The sequence below is a fragment of the Balaenoptera ricei genome, chromosome 15 (genome assembly GCF_028023285.1).
Source record: "Balaenoptera ricei isolate mBalRic1 chromosome 15, mBalRic1.hap2, whole genome shotgun sequence".
In the NCBI taxonomy this organism is placed as follows: Eukaryota; Metazoa; Chordata; class Mammalia; order Artiodactyla; family Balaenopteridae; genus Balaenoptera; species Balaenoptera ricei.
Genome location: NC_082653.1, coordinates 73,792,109 through 73,807,668, shown reverse-complemented (window position 1 = coordinate 73,807,668; position 15,560 = coordinate 73,792,109). Strand labels below are relative to the sequence as shown.

The following is a 15,560-nucleotide window of genomic DNA, read 5'->3' as shown; positions in this document are numbered from 1 at the left end:
CAGATCATCAGACTCGGCGATCCAGGCATGAGGGTACGAAGTGTGCCACTCACAACGACAGACCAGCGAAGAATGAAAAAGCTGTATGAAGGCTTCACTTGGAACACCCTCCCTAGACACAAGAATGGACAGATGCAGTGTTTATCCCCCTCCCCCCACCCCACACCGTCTAACACTTCCCTATTCTGATGACCGGATCACCAGAGCAACAGGAGAAAACAAGCTGTTTGCTGCAGGAGGAAGCTACCAAAAAGCTAAGCTAATGACCACTGTCAAGGCTACGGTGACATGGGACTGCTCCTAATGCCATTTAGGACTCCAGGAGGAAAGCTGAGCTTCCCCAAAAGCGGGAATCAACCCACTCACTCAGGATCCCGTGGGCTCATCTTCTTTGGCCAACTACCCCATAAAATAAATGATGCTCCCCATTTCACCCTCAGCCCTTTTCTACCAAGTCTTCTTAAATCTTATAAACCAAGCCTTATTCAATCCCTGAGATGTGCTTGTTCCCTTATGTTCTGAAGACCTTACCATTTCCCAGACTGAAGTTGTCTTCCTTTTACTATCCCTGTATCTCGACATATGGCAACAGCAGCAGCCTAACCAGAAAACAAGAAACTCCAGCATGTTCCGTAAGGCCCAGGTTTAGTCAGTCTTCCAACTTACACCCAAACACCTTCAACTTCACTGCCCCCAAATGGCATATGCCTTCATGCCTTACCCACAACAGGCCTCCTGATCTCCCCACTTCTAGTCAACCACCTTCAAGGGCCTGAGTATTGAAAACTGATGGAAATGGACTCCCTTCTAACACTAGGACACCTAAGCCCTGCTTCCAGCCTGACCCTGAATAACCCCATCCAACCTCTCCTACCTTCCTCTTCACACACCACCGCATCTCAACACTACTTACACCCCCTGCCCTACCGCACGCTGGTCCCGACTCTGGATACCTTGAAACCCACCTGTCCTAGCATGCCCAGAGAGGGCCTTCCTCTGGGTTCCAGTGGCACTTTCACCTAGGTTCCCCGTGGTAGAGCAAACCATATTGTCACGTTCTAGTTTCACACAGGACTCTCCCGTTAGAGCCCCATAAAAAGACATCTTTTCAACCTCTGTACAGTGCCTTGCATGTGAAAAATAGCAGTCACTGTGTATGTCTAGTGTCTTAACAGAGGTTTTTTTTTGAACTTCATAGGAACCTAATGCTTCTCATGAGATGGAGCCGTAACACTTCCTTGCACAGCAGATGCTCAAACAGAGCAGCTACAAAAACTAGTGCAGGCCTGAGGCAAAAGACACGGTTCTAAGAAACAGCTCCCCTAAGTTGAAAGACTTCTTGGAGGCTTTATTTTTCCTTTATATTTGGTGGGGGAGGGGGAAGGGGGAGGCTCAGAGTTCTACCAGCCACAGCATACTGGTTAAGGACACACTTCTGCGGCCAAAGGACAGATTCCAATCCCTGCTCTACCCCACTCACCAGTTATGAGACTTAAGGCCAGTTTGTACCTCAGCATCCCATCTATAAAGTAGGGATAACAGGACATAGCTCATCACCTAACAGCAACTGGCCCACAGCGAGCACACGTTAGTGTCAACAGTGATCTCCAGGATGTTTTCCTTCCTAGCTGCTCAATGGCTTAGGCTCCTCAATCTGGAACAATCAACATTTTCTGCCCAAACCTCTAAGCATCACAAGACTGGGAAAAAAAAAAAAACAAGCAGATCAACAGCAAATGTTCGATGGGCCTGTGCTAATTAGAACAAAAACCCACATGCAGGACCCAGCCTTCCACAAGTGATGACCTTTTTCTTAGCTCCTGGCTTACACTGTCTACATGGACAGTTTTGTACAAAATTGAGTTCCCCTTTCCAGACATGGTGGGGGGAATGAGCAGAAAAGGAGTCTCTGCAGAACTTCAGAACATCGCCAGAGAGGTCGCAGCACCCCACCAGGACCTACACATTGAGTTCGAACCGACGCGCTAACCACATTGCCGAGCGATTCAGGTACGTATTCAACTTAGACACACTGCTACAGAGAGAATCTGCCTCTGCCACCTCAGTCAGACGGTGACAGGTCTGCAGAAGCCTTCTCACATAGGGATTTGCCTTTTCACTCAGGGAAAGGGTATACAGGATGGGCCCTCTTCCCCTCAAATTCTGGTTGGTGGGGGGGGGGGGGGGGGGGGAGACAGCCATCAAGCTAAATCTGACAGGTTCTTACCCCAAGCAGGCTGCACTGAGGCCCTAAGGATCCTGCATGAACAGCTACAAGGCATCAGCGCAACTGTGCAACACTGCCACCCTGAGGCGCGCGTGCAGAACGCTGCCTGGAAGGCCTGGCTCCTGCTCCCTTCAGTTTCTTCTTCCCATACCCACCCCACCCTCCTTGGCACTCTCTACCGGGAAAGGCCTAAGCTCAGCTCCCCACTACACACAAGGAATCCCCTATCTTCGACCCTGTAGTCCAAGCTCCCTTCCTGTCTCCAATCCCTACACTGGTGGCTCTCAATTATCCTTCATGTTAAAGGAGCCCTTCATGCTCGCACTATAACCCCAAGACAATCCAAGGAGCTGAACAGCACAGTCCATCCACAGAGCACTCACTATTCCCAGACCCAAACTCCTCTGACATACTTCTGTTCCTCCCTCAAAAATATTCAGGAATTTTAAATTCAATGGTCTCTTAAAGCTCTAACTGCTAACACCATAGGATGGAGGGGCAATTTCTACAAGCCCAAAAGTCAAACCTGCTGGCAAGATCCACTTGACACTACTTCCTCGTTTCTTAATATACCCAGCACCATGAAGATTACCGTCTGCATGGGGAGGTGAACAAGATAATTTTTGTGGAAACCTCCTAACTCTGAATTATTTCAAAATAAAAAGTTAAAGATGAAAGGAAAGAGGCTAAGTACTGAGGGCCCAAAGGCAGAAAAGGGAGTCTGAGTTCTGGAAAGACTGGAGAGGAATGGCTGTAGATGGGACCTCACACTGAGCTGAGCCTCTCACAGACTAGTAGAGGGAGTGAGACCTGGTTACAAAACCCCTGGTGGAAGACTGACAGGAGACCGGAAGTGGGAAGCAACATGCCTAAATAAAGATGTTAATGTGTTGAGTCTCATAGGGGCTGGACCCAGCAATGACTTAACCTCAGCCCTATATCCAAGTTACTGAAATCCAGCATGTGATGGGGAAAAGGTGAAAAGCCTGAGAACTAAATCAGTGGAAGCAAACAGACCCGCAGCACACTTTTCCCCACCACAACCTACCCTCCTCACTTCTCCCTAGTTAGCCTGTCCCAATTCAAAAAAGCCAGGCGCCTAAGTGCTTCCAGACTGCAGGCCATTTTCCATAATTCAGTAATAATGTATTCTTTAGATCTCTAAGGACTAGCCTAAGATCCTCATCAGAGAAATATGACTGGCTATTACCGGCCTAGTGCTTACAAGGGAATGCAGCAAAGAGCAGAGGGCCCGAAGTCCAACCCCCTTGAGGTCTCACTCCTATTTTCTCGCCAATGGATAAGCTGGCACCAGAACCAACAACATTCCCTCTGTTCCTAGTTCTGTCGTCATCCATTCTTTTCTCCTGGAAAAAGGACCCCAAACTGGATCTACCCACTAGACACTTGGGACACTATTTTCTTTTACTTAAGAGCAAGGCCCATCACTGAAGCCCTTTAAAGGACAAGAACTAAATACTAACAGTCCCAGTCAGTAACTGGGTCTCACCCAGAGCTTCAACCTCCTTCACCACTAGCAGTAGGGATGAAGGAACCACAACCAAACCCGAACATCAGAAATCCACCAGGTGAAGCACACACAATAAACTTCTCAGAGACATGGATAGTGCCATTCAAACCAAGCATCACTGTTAAGAAAGCAGATCAAAAACAGCAGAGGCAGCTGACCGCACCAGGGAGAGAAACACTGCCATATCCTTGGCTCTAATTCTGAGGGTTTCTCACATGTACCAAGTTCAGTAAACCAAATGAAAGCACTGCCTGGAGAAGCTCAGCCATTCTCCACCCACTCTTGGTAGAGCACCTCCACACAGTAGGGAGGATAAAGCAGCTATTCCTTTTGACAAAGCCACAGCTTCTGTCTCAAGTCACCAGAGATTGGAAGATGAAACAACTCTTAAGAAGAGAATACTTACAGCATACTTGACAATTTTAAACCAAGGGAAAAAGCACTTCCCACCATGGGTCCCAGGCACTCTACGAGCTGTGCTTCTGACAGCAAAGAAGCCTGTTGCTGTTGGCTATAATTTTCGGTTCTGTACAACTAAAATTCAATTGCTTGGCAGGGATGGGCAAGTTTTCTAAACTCGGTTTGAGCTGGAAAAAAGGCGGGGGGGAGATTTTTGGGGTCAGGAAAGGCATGTAAGGTTGACGGGCACTAGTCTGAGGTTGCAGCTCATCAGCCCCACCCTTTGCCTTTCTCAAAATTATCAATGACCTCAGCCCTCTGGGTATAGGCAGGATGTAAACACGACCCAGCTAGACCACTGTCTCCCTACAGACACCTACCAAAGTCCCACCTTCAGGAAAACTAATGGGGGGGTGGGTCACCCTGAAATATAAAGAACTGCCTCTACCTTACTGTCCCAGCTAACCTTCCCCCCTTTACCATCTCCTCTCCTTCCCAAGTCTCTTTCCCTAAAATTTAGCATCCTCTTAAGGCCTAGGCAAACAAACGTTCAGGATAGGAGTCTGTCCCTTTCAGAAAAATGATTTCAGAACGAAATGCCAAGAAATGAAAAAGAAGTGAGAAGACAGGGACTCCTTCCTGGAGTCGACCATTTCCTGAGAAATGAGAGCCACATCACCCATGCACTGGGCATGAAGTGAGCAAGGCCACGGAACACCGACCATTAAGTAGGTGCTCAGTTACTCTCCTTCCTGCAAAACACCCAACTGGCTAATAACTACGTGCTCCAATCATGATCAAGCTTGAATACCACCCCCAAAGCAACCTAATTTGTTTGAGCCCCACTCAGAAAAGTGCCAAAAGGCCTTAAAAAAAGAACACAACTACTATAAATAATAAACTCACTAAAACCAGCATGTGAATAAACATGGTAAAAGAAAAACTTCCAAATGGTTGGACAATTCTGGGCCAACACACCACATGTTTCTCATTTACCCCTTTCATTCATCTAGTTTTTACCATAACAGAAAAGTTTAATCTCTACTTTCAAGGATACACTTGACCTTTTCTCCCCTGAAACAAGTATCAAACACTTTATTCCAGTTCCTGCTAAGCGAGAACAAACAAATTATTCCAGTTCCCACAAGGCAGGTTGATCTGAAAGAGGAAAACTCCCCACATTCTTGACCTGGACATCAACGCTCCAGGAGAGTGAAGAGGGGGAAGAGGAAGAAAATTTAACTAAAATGGTGGTTTTTAATGGGAACCAGAGATATGGTTACAATTACATAGTCCGACACAAAAAACCCGTGGGTGATCAGGAGTTGGAAGGTTACAAAATAATGAGGGTAACACTGGGTACAGGAAGAAAGCTGCTCCAGAACTTCAGGAGCCAGGCTAATACGGCCTCTCCCTGCGATCCTGTCTGTGCTCACCCCTGCAAGAAAGAGTATCCATTAGGTCTGAGTTACCAACCTCTCTACCCAACCCACCCCCGAAATCCTATCTGCCCCTGCTACCCAACCCCAAGAAATAGCTCATATCTCCCTAGGTATAGAGAGTACATGGGAGTCTACAGATTAGCTCCCCCAGATAATCTTCCTTCCCTCCTTCCCTACCCACTATGGTTACAGTCTCAGCTTTCCAACCTAGCCCTCAAAACGAAACCACTGTCCCAAAACCTTACAATCCCATGACCTCTGTTCAACTGTTCTACTTTCATTTCAATTTAGTCTTACTTACCTGGAGTCCATCTTGCCAGGGCCAAAGCCACCTCTGTCCCCACCACCCCGGCCCCCTCGGAAGCCCCCACGGTCCCCGCCTCGGCCTCGGTAGCCGCCCCGATCATAGCCTCCTCTGCCACCACGACGATCGTCTCCATAGTTACCCCCTAGGAAAAAAGAAACATGATATATCCCCATATCACATCCCCCAAATTCCTCCTACCTCCCCTCTAGCCTCCTTTTTGATCCCAACTCCTTACCACCAGCTCCGCCTCTTCCTTACCCATATGAGAGCCTCCAGGTCCCCCTCCTGGGCCGTCTGGTTTAGGGGCCTTACACTGGTTGCATTCATTCCTCCAAGAGAAGTTCATGTTCTCACACGTACTGAGGAAAATAAGACAATTAGTCGGGGCCGGGGGGCGGGGTAAGACAAGACCTAGAATTACAAACACTCCAGTTACCTTACGTGAGGAAAATGAGGCCTCAGAAAAGCAAAAGGGCTTGTTTCTCAGGAGCGAGCCAGACAAAAACTGCAGGTTATTGAACCCAGTCCAATACCGTTCCCACTAGAGCTACCTCACCTAGGTGACTCCTGGCCAAGCCTGTCAAAGTGTAGCTTTGACATCTATTAGTCAGAAAACACAAGCTCTACCATAATACCAAAGGGCACACGTGTAAGAGGGCTGAGAAAAGAATTAAAGTTTCACTCACGGATTAGGACACTTCCAGTCCCCTGCTCGCTGCTGTCCTCCACCGCCACCGCCGCCGCTGGGGAATCCTCCTCGGCCACCGCCACCACTGCCACCACCTCCATAGCCTCCACGGCCCATGGGTCCTAGTGCAGGCACAAGAATAGGTCTGCTCCGCTTCCAAGTTTGGTTAACCTAACCTTCTCTCCCATGCAAACCCTTACCACCCTGCCTCCCTTCTCTCCCCATCACCTCTTACGCCAGCAGAAGTAGCTCCTCACCTCCTCGCCCTCGGCCTCCACGACCATTGCCACCACCCCGATTGAAGTCTGCTCGCCGAGTAGCAAATGAGACCTTGATGGGATTCCCAGAGAATTCTTTACCTAAAGAAATAAAGGCGGTATAAAGAGACTTTTTATTAAGACCTGTGGGTCCAAAAACACACTTGGTACAATCAAGAGAAGACTCTGCCTTCTTGTACATGTTTACAATCTCATGAAACGTAAGAAAAAATAAGACCACACCAAAATAGGAGTGTTGGAAGACTCAAAGAAATCCTCAAAACACAGGCCGTTTCCCAAAGCTAGTTACCCTGTCCCCCACCCCTGCCAGCCTCCTCATACATACCATCAAACCAGTCAATAGCTGCTTTAGCAGAAGGTGGGTCATCAAATGATACTGTTGCCTCTCCCTTCAGCTTGCCTGTTTCCCTGTCTGTGTACAGATTAATCATGGGCTGTCCTGTTTTCTTATTTGTCTAAAGAAATCAACGTGAGATAACATCAGTCTTAAAGAAGACAGCACTATCATAACCATACCTTTCTCTTTCACGTAACTTGAATTAAAGCCATCAACTATAACTGTTTCTCACTTCAATATTAAAAGATGAAAGTAAAGATTATAGACTACAAATTCAAAAGTTTTAGACACTCCCTTTTTTATCAGTTGTGCCTCTTTTGTGTTAAAATGTGATTCCCTTTAGAAAATGGCAAAGGCTAATGTTCTTTCCTCAACAAATGAAGCAGGCAACCATTAAGACTTTTTTTTTCACTAAGGTGTGAAATCCAAAAGCCTGCAGCACTGATAGAAAGCACCCACTCTGCTCCACAAGTACCTTAATGATACCAATCTGCTTGAAGTAATCAGCTACAGACTCAATTGTAACATTCTCGCCCAGGCCTTGCACGAAGATGGTGTTGTTGTCTGAATTATCCTGTTCTGCTTGTCAAACGCAGAAAGAAACATGAATTTGAAGAGAGAAAACAAGCAAAGGTAAAACAAGTCAGTGACTCTTAATAACCTAACTTTAAGAAATACTTGCTATTTTGCTTTCAAAGAAAAAAAACTCTAAAGCAAGCAATATACTTTGGTTTAGGTCAGACAAAAGAAATCCCCCATCCCTTCTATTTTATTATCTGAGTACCAGTATGCCAGCCACTTCACAAATTTAAATTTAGTTTTACAACTACCCTTTGAAACATGTTGATACTCACTAAAGAAACAAGGGCTCAGGAGTTAACTGCCCAACCACACAGTAAGTACACCAGTTGTTTGTCAATGTTCAGTTGAAGACCCCCAAGTTAAGAAACCAATCTTACACTAAAATGCAGTATACAAACATAATTAAAACAAAAAATACACTAAGTGCTTCCCTTTATGTGTCTTTTTCGTTTAATAATTTGGTTATGATCCCCATTTTTAAAAGCCACTGCTTTAACTGAACCAGCAGTTCAGGATTATGGTCCACACACAGATGCATCAGCATCTCCTGAAACTTGTTAGAAATGCAAATTCTCGGGCTCCTCCCAGACCTACTAAATTGCTGGGAGAGGAAATCACCACATCAGGTATTTCTGATACATGGCTCATTTATAAATCACTGTTAAGTATAGCTACACCTAAACTCCCTTCCCCACATTTTCCTTCTTCTCTATCCCACAGTTCTTCAGATCCCTTTAAGTTTCAAAGAACATCCAGGAAAAGTCCTGACACCACTTGAGCCATTCCTTCATGCCACCTCTGGACTTACCAGAGTCATGACGTGATCCTTGGTCCCGAGGGCCTTAAGTGACATGAAAAAAAAACAAAAAACAAAAAAACAAGGAAAGAGGAGCCGTTAGTCAACAGGCTGAGAAAGACAAGGAAAAAAATTCACACCAAATCCAAACTTTTGCAAAATATCAGGTAAGTGCTCACAGCCTCATTCCAAACCCTGTCCTGGGTTGTCTGCCCAGAGAAAAATCCTAGGCAGGTCTGGGGAAGACAGAGGCCCCTTTTCCTAAGACCTGTATGTAACTTGAGTCCCCACAGGGACAACGCCACACTTCAGAAAATGCTGCCTCCCCCAGCTCAGGCTGGGAAATGTCCTCAGCACAGACTGGGAGGGCCAGGAGGGAGACCCCTTGAAGTTAACAAACCAACTCACAGCTTGGCCCTGTTCTCTCACCCCAGAGAGAAATGGGCTCACCACCAGCAATGTGATATGCATCCATACCGTTTCTCCAAACTTTAACACCAAAGACACTTATCCCTTGTAGAACAATTTTTAATTTCATCTTTAGAAACCATTCTTAAAACCATGTTTGTTTCCCCCAAAACCACATGAAAATAAAAATCATACATAACAGCTATTATATTTTTAAAGCATGTCCCAGGGAACAGACCAGAAATCTTATTTCCATAATGCAGCCTCTATTTTTTTTCCAGAGACCATCTTTGACCAAAGTTTATCTGAATTCATCATAAATAAATATTGTACCCACACTCAATGACACCTAAATCATGAACCCAAGCCTTTGGCTTTAAATGTTGAGACAAATCAAGAAACCTTTTGTTAGTTAACCAAACCAGAAAAGTTCCAGCTTACTGGGAGACTTCTCAAATTTGCCATTTTTCCATGAATTCAGTTTGTGCTGTTTAAGACCTGGTTATTTCCCATGAGCCACACATACTCCCAACCTTTCTTGGAAGTAGTCCACACCTTCCTTCCCAGAGCTAGTTTCTATTTGCCCATCTGAATTGAGTTTAAATGCATGTATGTAGAATCGCATTGACACCATTCAGTATTTAATATATAAATATATACCAACTTCACCATCCTCAGGGCAGGGCAATAGTTCACATCCCTCGTCCAGAATTAAAACATTTGGAGGTTGTTACATACACATACATACACACACGCACACACACACACACGCACACACTAACCTCGGACACACTGATCAAAAGGCTCCTAAAGCCAAGTTGGCCCCACGTGTTCCAGCACACACTCTCCAGTTTCTCATTACAGTGCTCACTAAGTGCCGGGTGTGGCAACACTCCTGTCAGAGGCCTACTTAAACATCTCTTATTAACCTGGGTCAAACCGAATTGGTACCAGATGCCTGCTGAGTCTTACCCCTGCCTGCCTCCAGGTTAGCACACATCTGGCAGCAGGTGGCATTCTACCCCACCCCTTTCTGGAGGTGGTTCTGGACACTCCAAAACCTTTGACACTTAAAACACGCTAAGACATCTGCAAATGAACAATCAGACAAAGCATTGCTGGGAGTTGGGAATTTTGGAAACTCTGTTCACTTACCACCAAATTTATTGAAGCCACCACGGTCACTTCCGCTGGAGAAGACAAGTTAGAAGAAAGGACATGAAGCTTCCAACGGCTACAAAAGGGCGGTTTTTGATTTTGTTCAACATTCCCCAAACATGGGTAGGTGTTTTGGGAAAATGATAATACAAATGGCTACTAAAATACATTCCCCTTCCTGACCACCCCTTGTCTGACCTTTGAGCATGTCACACACACGTGTGCAATTTCTCAGACACAATTTTTAAGGATTTTGCTTTAAAAGGTTATATATCTATTTCCTCTGGAAAAAAAAAAAAGACCCATTTTCCTTGGTCGTTCTTCCGATGTAGCAGATGTTTTTTCCTCTTGTCGCGAGTGGATGACAACCCAGTAGTTGGTTTAAAAACCCTACCCCCGATTTACCCAGAAGACATTTCACACCAGGCTGGGGTAGCCCTGAACACATTTTTGTGGTTTTTTGCTTTGAAAGCAGCAAGCAGACCCAACCCCATTCCATAAAAAGTCAAAACCAAAGGCAATTTCCCCTTAAAGCGAGACAAACTTAGCTAAGCCCTACCCTAACTACTGAGCTGTTTTTGATCTCTCCCCACCCCCGGGGTCACCCCTTCTACACTGTGAGAAGAGCGGAGTATTTTGCAATGTCACCTTTCATACCTGTGGCACATAAAATGCAGAGCAAGTTAACAGTCACATTAACAGTTGTTTTTCTTTTTAAAGTTTTGCATTAAACACACGCACACAACAGAGTTTTCCTTATTTTGTTTTTGAGATTGCCCCCACCCACCTCTGAATACTTACCATACACAAACTCTTTTTAAAAAACCTACTTTTTCCCAAAAAGGAGTAACACACTGACATTCCTCCCCTCTCAAGGGAGACAGAGTAGGGTCCTTCAAATCATATTTACCAACAGATTTGACAAATGCTTTAACATCAAATCTAAGGTTTTACTTCAACTTCAGCGGGAAGGGGAGGAAAGAAGGTCCAGTTGGACAAGTAACCAGAGGAAGGGGGACAGTGGAGCAAATAGGTGGGATACCACTGTCAAGCGTACTGTATTTTGTCCAAAAGGTCTGCACACTTCAGATAGCCCCATAAACCAAGTCACACACACAAAATCGTTACTGTCAGTCAAATGAGTGCTCGTGGATTCAAATGACTACAGAATAAAGAGAGAGTAGCCAATTCCTGGAAGCTCAAGTCAGGTTAACCATTTACAACTCCCTCAGAGGACACATGGGAATACAACTAACAAGTTTCCCTATTACCAGGAGTGGGATCATCGGTTTCCCTTGCAGAGAAAGAAGCCTTTACTTCCATGTTTCTTGCCTAGGATATCAATGACTCCAATCCATATACACCCATGTTTCTTTTTCTTCAAAAATAAAAGTGTCTACTCAAATCTCTATACAGAGGTGTGGGTAGAAGTTCAGGCTCCCAAGTTCTCACAAAAATAAAATGGGGATGTATGTATGAAGAAGAAACAGTCAATGCTCCTAAATCAAAGCCCTCACAAATCCCTAGAATAAGACTAACCATGCACTAAGGGACTAGGCTTCAAGGGAGATTCATGCAACCCTCCACACTGCTCACTGATGTTACTCCCTGGCTCACAAGACACCTACCCCATGCCGCCTCTGCCTCCACGGCCGCCTCCACGACCTCTGGGTTCATAGCCACCACTGCTGCGGCTGTAACCACCGCCACCGCCCCGGCCACGGCCCCCACGGTCCTGCTGGCCTCCCCCGTAGCCTCCGCCACCACTCTGGTCCTGATTGCCATAACCGCCGCCACCACTACTACTCATGGAGGACTGATCTTGGCCATAGTTACCTGTCAGGAAAGAAAGAATGCCTTTAAAAAACACAAAACAGACTGCGAGGTGGCATAAAACAGTTCAACTGCGCCAGGGGATAAATGACAATAAAAATTAAAATGAAGCTAGGAAACAAAGCGCAAGATTTTTAAGAACCCTTTTAGGGAACGGGTCGAGCGGGATACAATTCCTTACAAAAAGCAAGTATGAGACAAAGTTGAAAACATCTCACCTCCACCACCCCCTCCACCTCCACCGCTACTGTTGTACTGGTTCTGCTGCCCATAGCCCTGAGGGGGATTATAGCTTTGCTGCTGTCCATAGCTTGGAGGCTGTCCACCATAGCCAGACTGCTGGCCATAGCCCCCACTCTGGGGCTGCCCATAGCTGCTGCTCTGAGAACTGCTCCCGTAACTAGGGAAAAAGAAAAAGCAGAATCATAATGCCAGCATGTCCAAAACCTTCTTTCACTTTCAGTACATCCCATTCTCTGTACCCAACAGAGACCAGCCCCGTTACTCCTCATGCTTACTCATGCACCCCTAATCTTTCAGTCCTCTCCCCTCTCCCCACAACTCCTTACCTTCCCGAGGTGCTGCTAGGAGCTGGCTGCTGGCCATAGCCAGGGTATGAGGACTGCTGCCCGTAAGACGACTGAGAACTTTGGCTACTGCCATAGCCACCAGCTGAGCCATATCCCTGGGGAGTTGACTGTGTGCCATAGCCTGCTACAAGAAAAAGAAAAAGGAAGTCACAAAAACTACGACGAAAGAGAAAAGGCAGGGTAATGGGTTGAAGAAAACATTATATACCACCTAATGCTTCCCATACTTGAAAAGTCAGCCTCTTAGAAAATGCTTGGAAATCTTGCAACTCAGTCAGAGATTACCCTTCTCTTTTACCTTAAAGCTTAATATTCCAACTTCTACCAACTTCAGAGTTCCAATCTCATCCGACCCACACCAAAGCCAGCCTCCAGGACCACCACTAATCACAGCCCAAGAGACCCCTATTAATTAACAGCATTTTAACCTGCCCGTATGTGTGCAGTACAAATAAGACAACCCCATATTATTTACACTTCAGGACCTCAGGGCAAATTCCACCTCCTGGTGTATCATGTGATATACAGCAGTCTGACTTCAAACATCCTCAAGGAAGTCATTTTCTCCCTTTAAGTTATCTGAAAGTTTTCTCCCTTTAGGCAATACTACCCACCCACCCCGCCCTCCCATTTCACTTTCATTCTTTGGGGAAAAGTGCAACATAAACAGAGAAGTAAAAAGTCAAAGAAAATAATCGGAAACAGAATTACAAACCAATTAAGCATTTTTGTTTGAAATGACTCAAACGCTCAAGTGCTTTAAGGGTCATAGACTGGTTAAAGGAAACATTTCAGCACTGCTTAGGTTTAAAAAAAGCAACATTCAGAAAGAGCAGGAAGAGGTGGGGTGACCCACTAAAAGAGACTCACTGTTCTGGGTCTGTCCATAGGAACTACCATAGCTGCTCTGGCCATAGCCTGAAGTGTCCGCTGACTGGCCGTAGCCACTGTAACTCTGCTGTCCATAGGGCTGATTGCTCTGCTGGGAATAGCCCTGCCCAGGCTGGGTTGGGTAGGCCCCATAACTGGAGAAAAAGACAAACCGTGCTCTCAGAAAAAAACACCTTCACCACCCTTGCCCTTGACAAACTCTGGAAGCCCAGAAATTGACACTCACCTTTGGGTTGCTTGTTGGGTATAGTCTGAAAAACAAAAACACGATTATATTACCTTCAACCATCCCTAAGAGTAGACTAGAGCGAAAAGTCTTAACTCAAGCTAGCTTTGGGGCCCCCGGAGAGGAGAGTCAACGAGGCATAAATTCCCACATGAAACCCTAGTTGAGAGGAGCAATCTGGCAGACCGTAGTCAAGTTTTCTTACAATAAAGAAAAGCAAAGAAATAGCCAATTTCTACAGAGACCAAGAAGCCTGAAGTACTGGAAAAAGCAAGAGTCTTGGTGAACAGCTATAATTTTCTGCAACTTCAATCGATGTCAGGAACTGCACAAATATACACATTTCCTTCTCACACCCGCTCGAAGACGAAGACATCACCAAGAGTCAAGCTAAAATCACACAGCTGCTTCAGCAGAACAGATTTTAATTCAAGCCAGAGGCAGAATTGTTCGGAACGTAGCCTCCACTTTCTCAATCCGAAAAACAAGAACGTCTCCAAAGAGGCCGCTCTTCACCCTCTGCCCAATCTTGGAGACTGGAAACGGAGGCTTTTAATGCAAAGCTAGCTAACCAAGAGAAGAGCGCTCTTTGATCCCAAACGACGGAGATCACCATCAAAGAGCGGTCGCCTCGGGAGGCAAGTCGATTGGTACTCAAGTCCCCAGCCCTGTGGCTCCCCACGAGTGCGTTTTCTTATCTCCCTTGCCTGCCTCGGGGCTGTGGGGAGACTCGGTGAACCGAAGGAAGCGAAAGCGCTTTTAAAACGCCACATGTTAGACGCACTGGCCAGATCCACTCGTCTCCCCGGTACAGGAAACGAGTCGCTTCCTCCCGCAGAAAAGGGCAAAAGGACCGGGAGAAGGTGTGGCCTCGGGCGGCCGTTCCTTTCAGTTCCCACCTCCGAGAGAGGAAATTTAGGCGGGAAAAGCCTCGGGCCGGGTCCCCAAGTCCGTTGGACCACCCCCAGCCGTTAAGCGCGCCCAAGCCTCCGCCCCCGCCCGCGTGGCAAGCGAGGCGGGAACGAGGCGGTCCCGCCCCTTCCCGAGGGACCCCGGGGGCGAGGCCCAAACCGGACGCGCGCCGCGGAGCCTCCAGCGAAGGGTCTCGCGACAAAAAGCAGGACCGACACGAGGCGGGAGGGGGGGGTTCGCGCCGCCAGAAAGGGGGGAGGGGCCAGCAGAGCGCGTGCGCGCTCCGAGTGCCCGGATGCAGCACTGCGACAAAGCGGGCCCGAGCGCGAGGCTGGGGACGAGGAGGAGAAAAGGCTACAGGGACCGAGCATTTCCATCCGTGCCTCACGTTTCCAATCACCAAGAAGAGTCCCTCCCAACCCTCATCTCAAGGAAAGGGGCTACGAAGGGAAGACCTCCCGCCCCGCGCCAGGCGCCAGAGGAGCGAAACAAGATGGCGACATCGGCCTCCCCCTTCCACCCCTCTCCGCTGCTTCCCGCCACTGGTGCGAGAAGACCCTACACGCGATCGCCGCCCACGTCTCACCGAAAAACAAAAGCCCGACTAGGAGGCAACGAGGCCCGGGGCCGGCACGCCACCGCCGCCTCGCGCCCTTACATACCGTTTGAGGCCATGTCCGCGCACGCGCGCACAGGCCGACAATCAACAAGATTCCAACACCACAGCACCGACGCCTCGAGGACTAAGCAGCCCCGCCTCCTGCGTCGAGGTTTATGTACGCCTCCCCGCCTACGCATGCCGGGGGAACGCACCAACTGCGGAAAGGAAAGGGGGAATCATGGCCGACTCCTGCCACTCTTCAGGGAGTATAGAGGACCCTAGCAGGCAGAAAGGAAGCGTATTAACTAAGAACCTTGCAAATAATATATGTAATCCTCTGTTTTTCTTACAAAG

General features: G+C 47.2%; 1 protein-coding gene across 2 annotated transcripts; it reads right to left on the bottom strand.

Annotated features, from left to right (window-relative positions):
* Nucleotides 1-5,232: 5,232 nt before the first annotated feature.
* Nucleotides 5,233-15,355, bottom strand: FUS (FUS RNA binding protein). 2 transcript variants are annotated; one of them, XM_059896630.1, is made up of 15 exons: nt 15,268-15,355; nt 13,694-13,718; nt 13,447-13,601; nt 12,556-12,700; nt 12,205-12,386; nt 11,782-11,989; nt 10,151-10,185; nt 8,600-8,632; nt 7,685-7,788; nt 7,198-7,327; nt 6,852-6,953; nt 6,593-6,716; nt 6,165-6,265; nt 5,901-6,048; nt 5,233-5,595 (listed from the first exon to the last, which is right to left on the bottom strand). In XM_059896630.1, the coding sequence occupies exons 1-15, from the start codon at nt 15,278-15,280 to the stop codon at nt 5,556-5,558; spliced, it is 1,545 nt and encodes a 514-aa protein (XP_059752613.1). In that variant the 5' UTR covers nt 15,281-15,355; the 3' UTR covers nt 5,233-5,555. The 2 variants fall into 2 exon arrangements, with proteins under 2 accessions (XP_059752613.1, XP_059752614.1); XM_059896631.1 differs by having other exon boundaries at nt 12,556-12,697.
* Nucleotides 15,356-15,560: the final 205 nt, after the last annotated feature.

Coding starts and splice junctions, on each gene's coding strand:
- FUS (XM_059896630.1), bottom strand. Junction 13,602..13,693: donor ACCCAACAAGCAACCCAAAG/GTGAGTGTCAAT, acceptor CTTTTTCTCCAG/TTATGGGGCCTACCCAACCC. Junction 11,990..12,204: donor AGGTGGAGGGGGTGGTGGAG/GTGAGATGTTTT, acceptor CTTTCCTGACAG/GTAACTATGGCCAAGATCAG.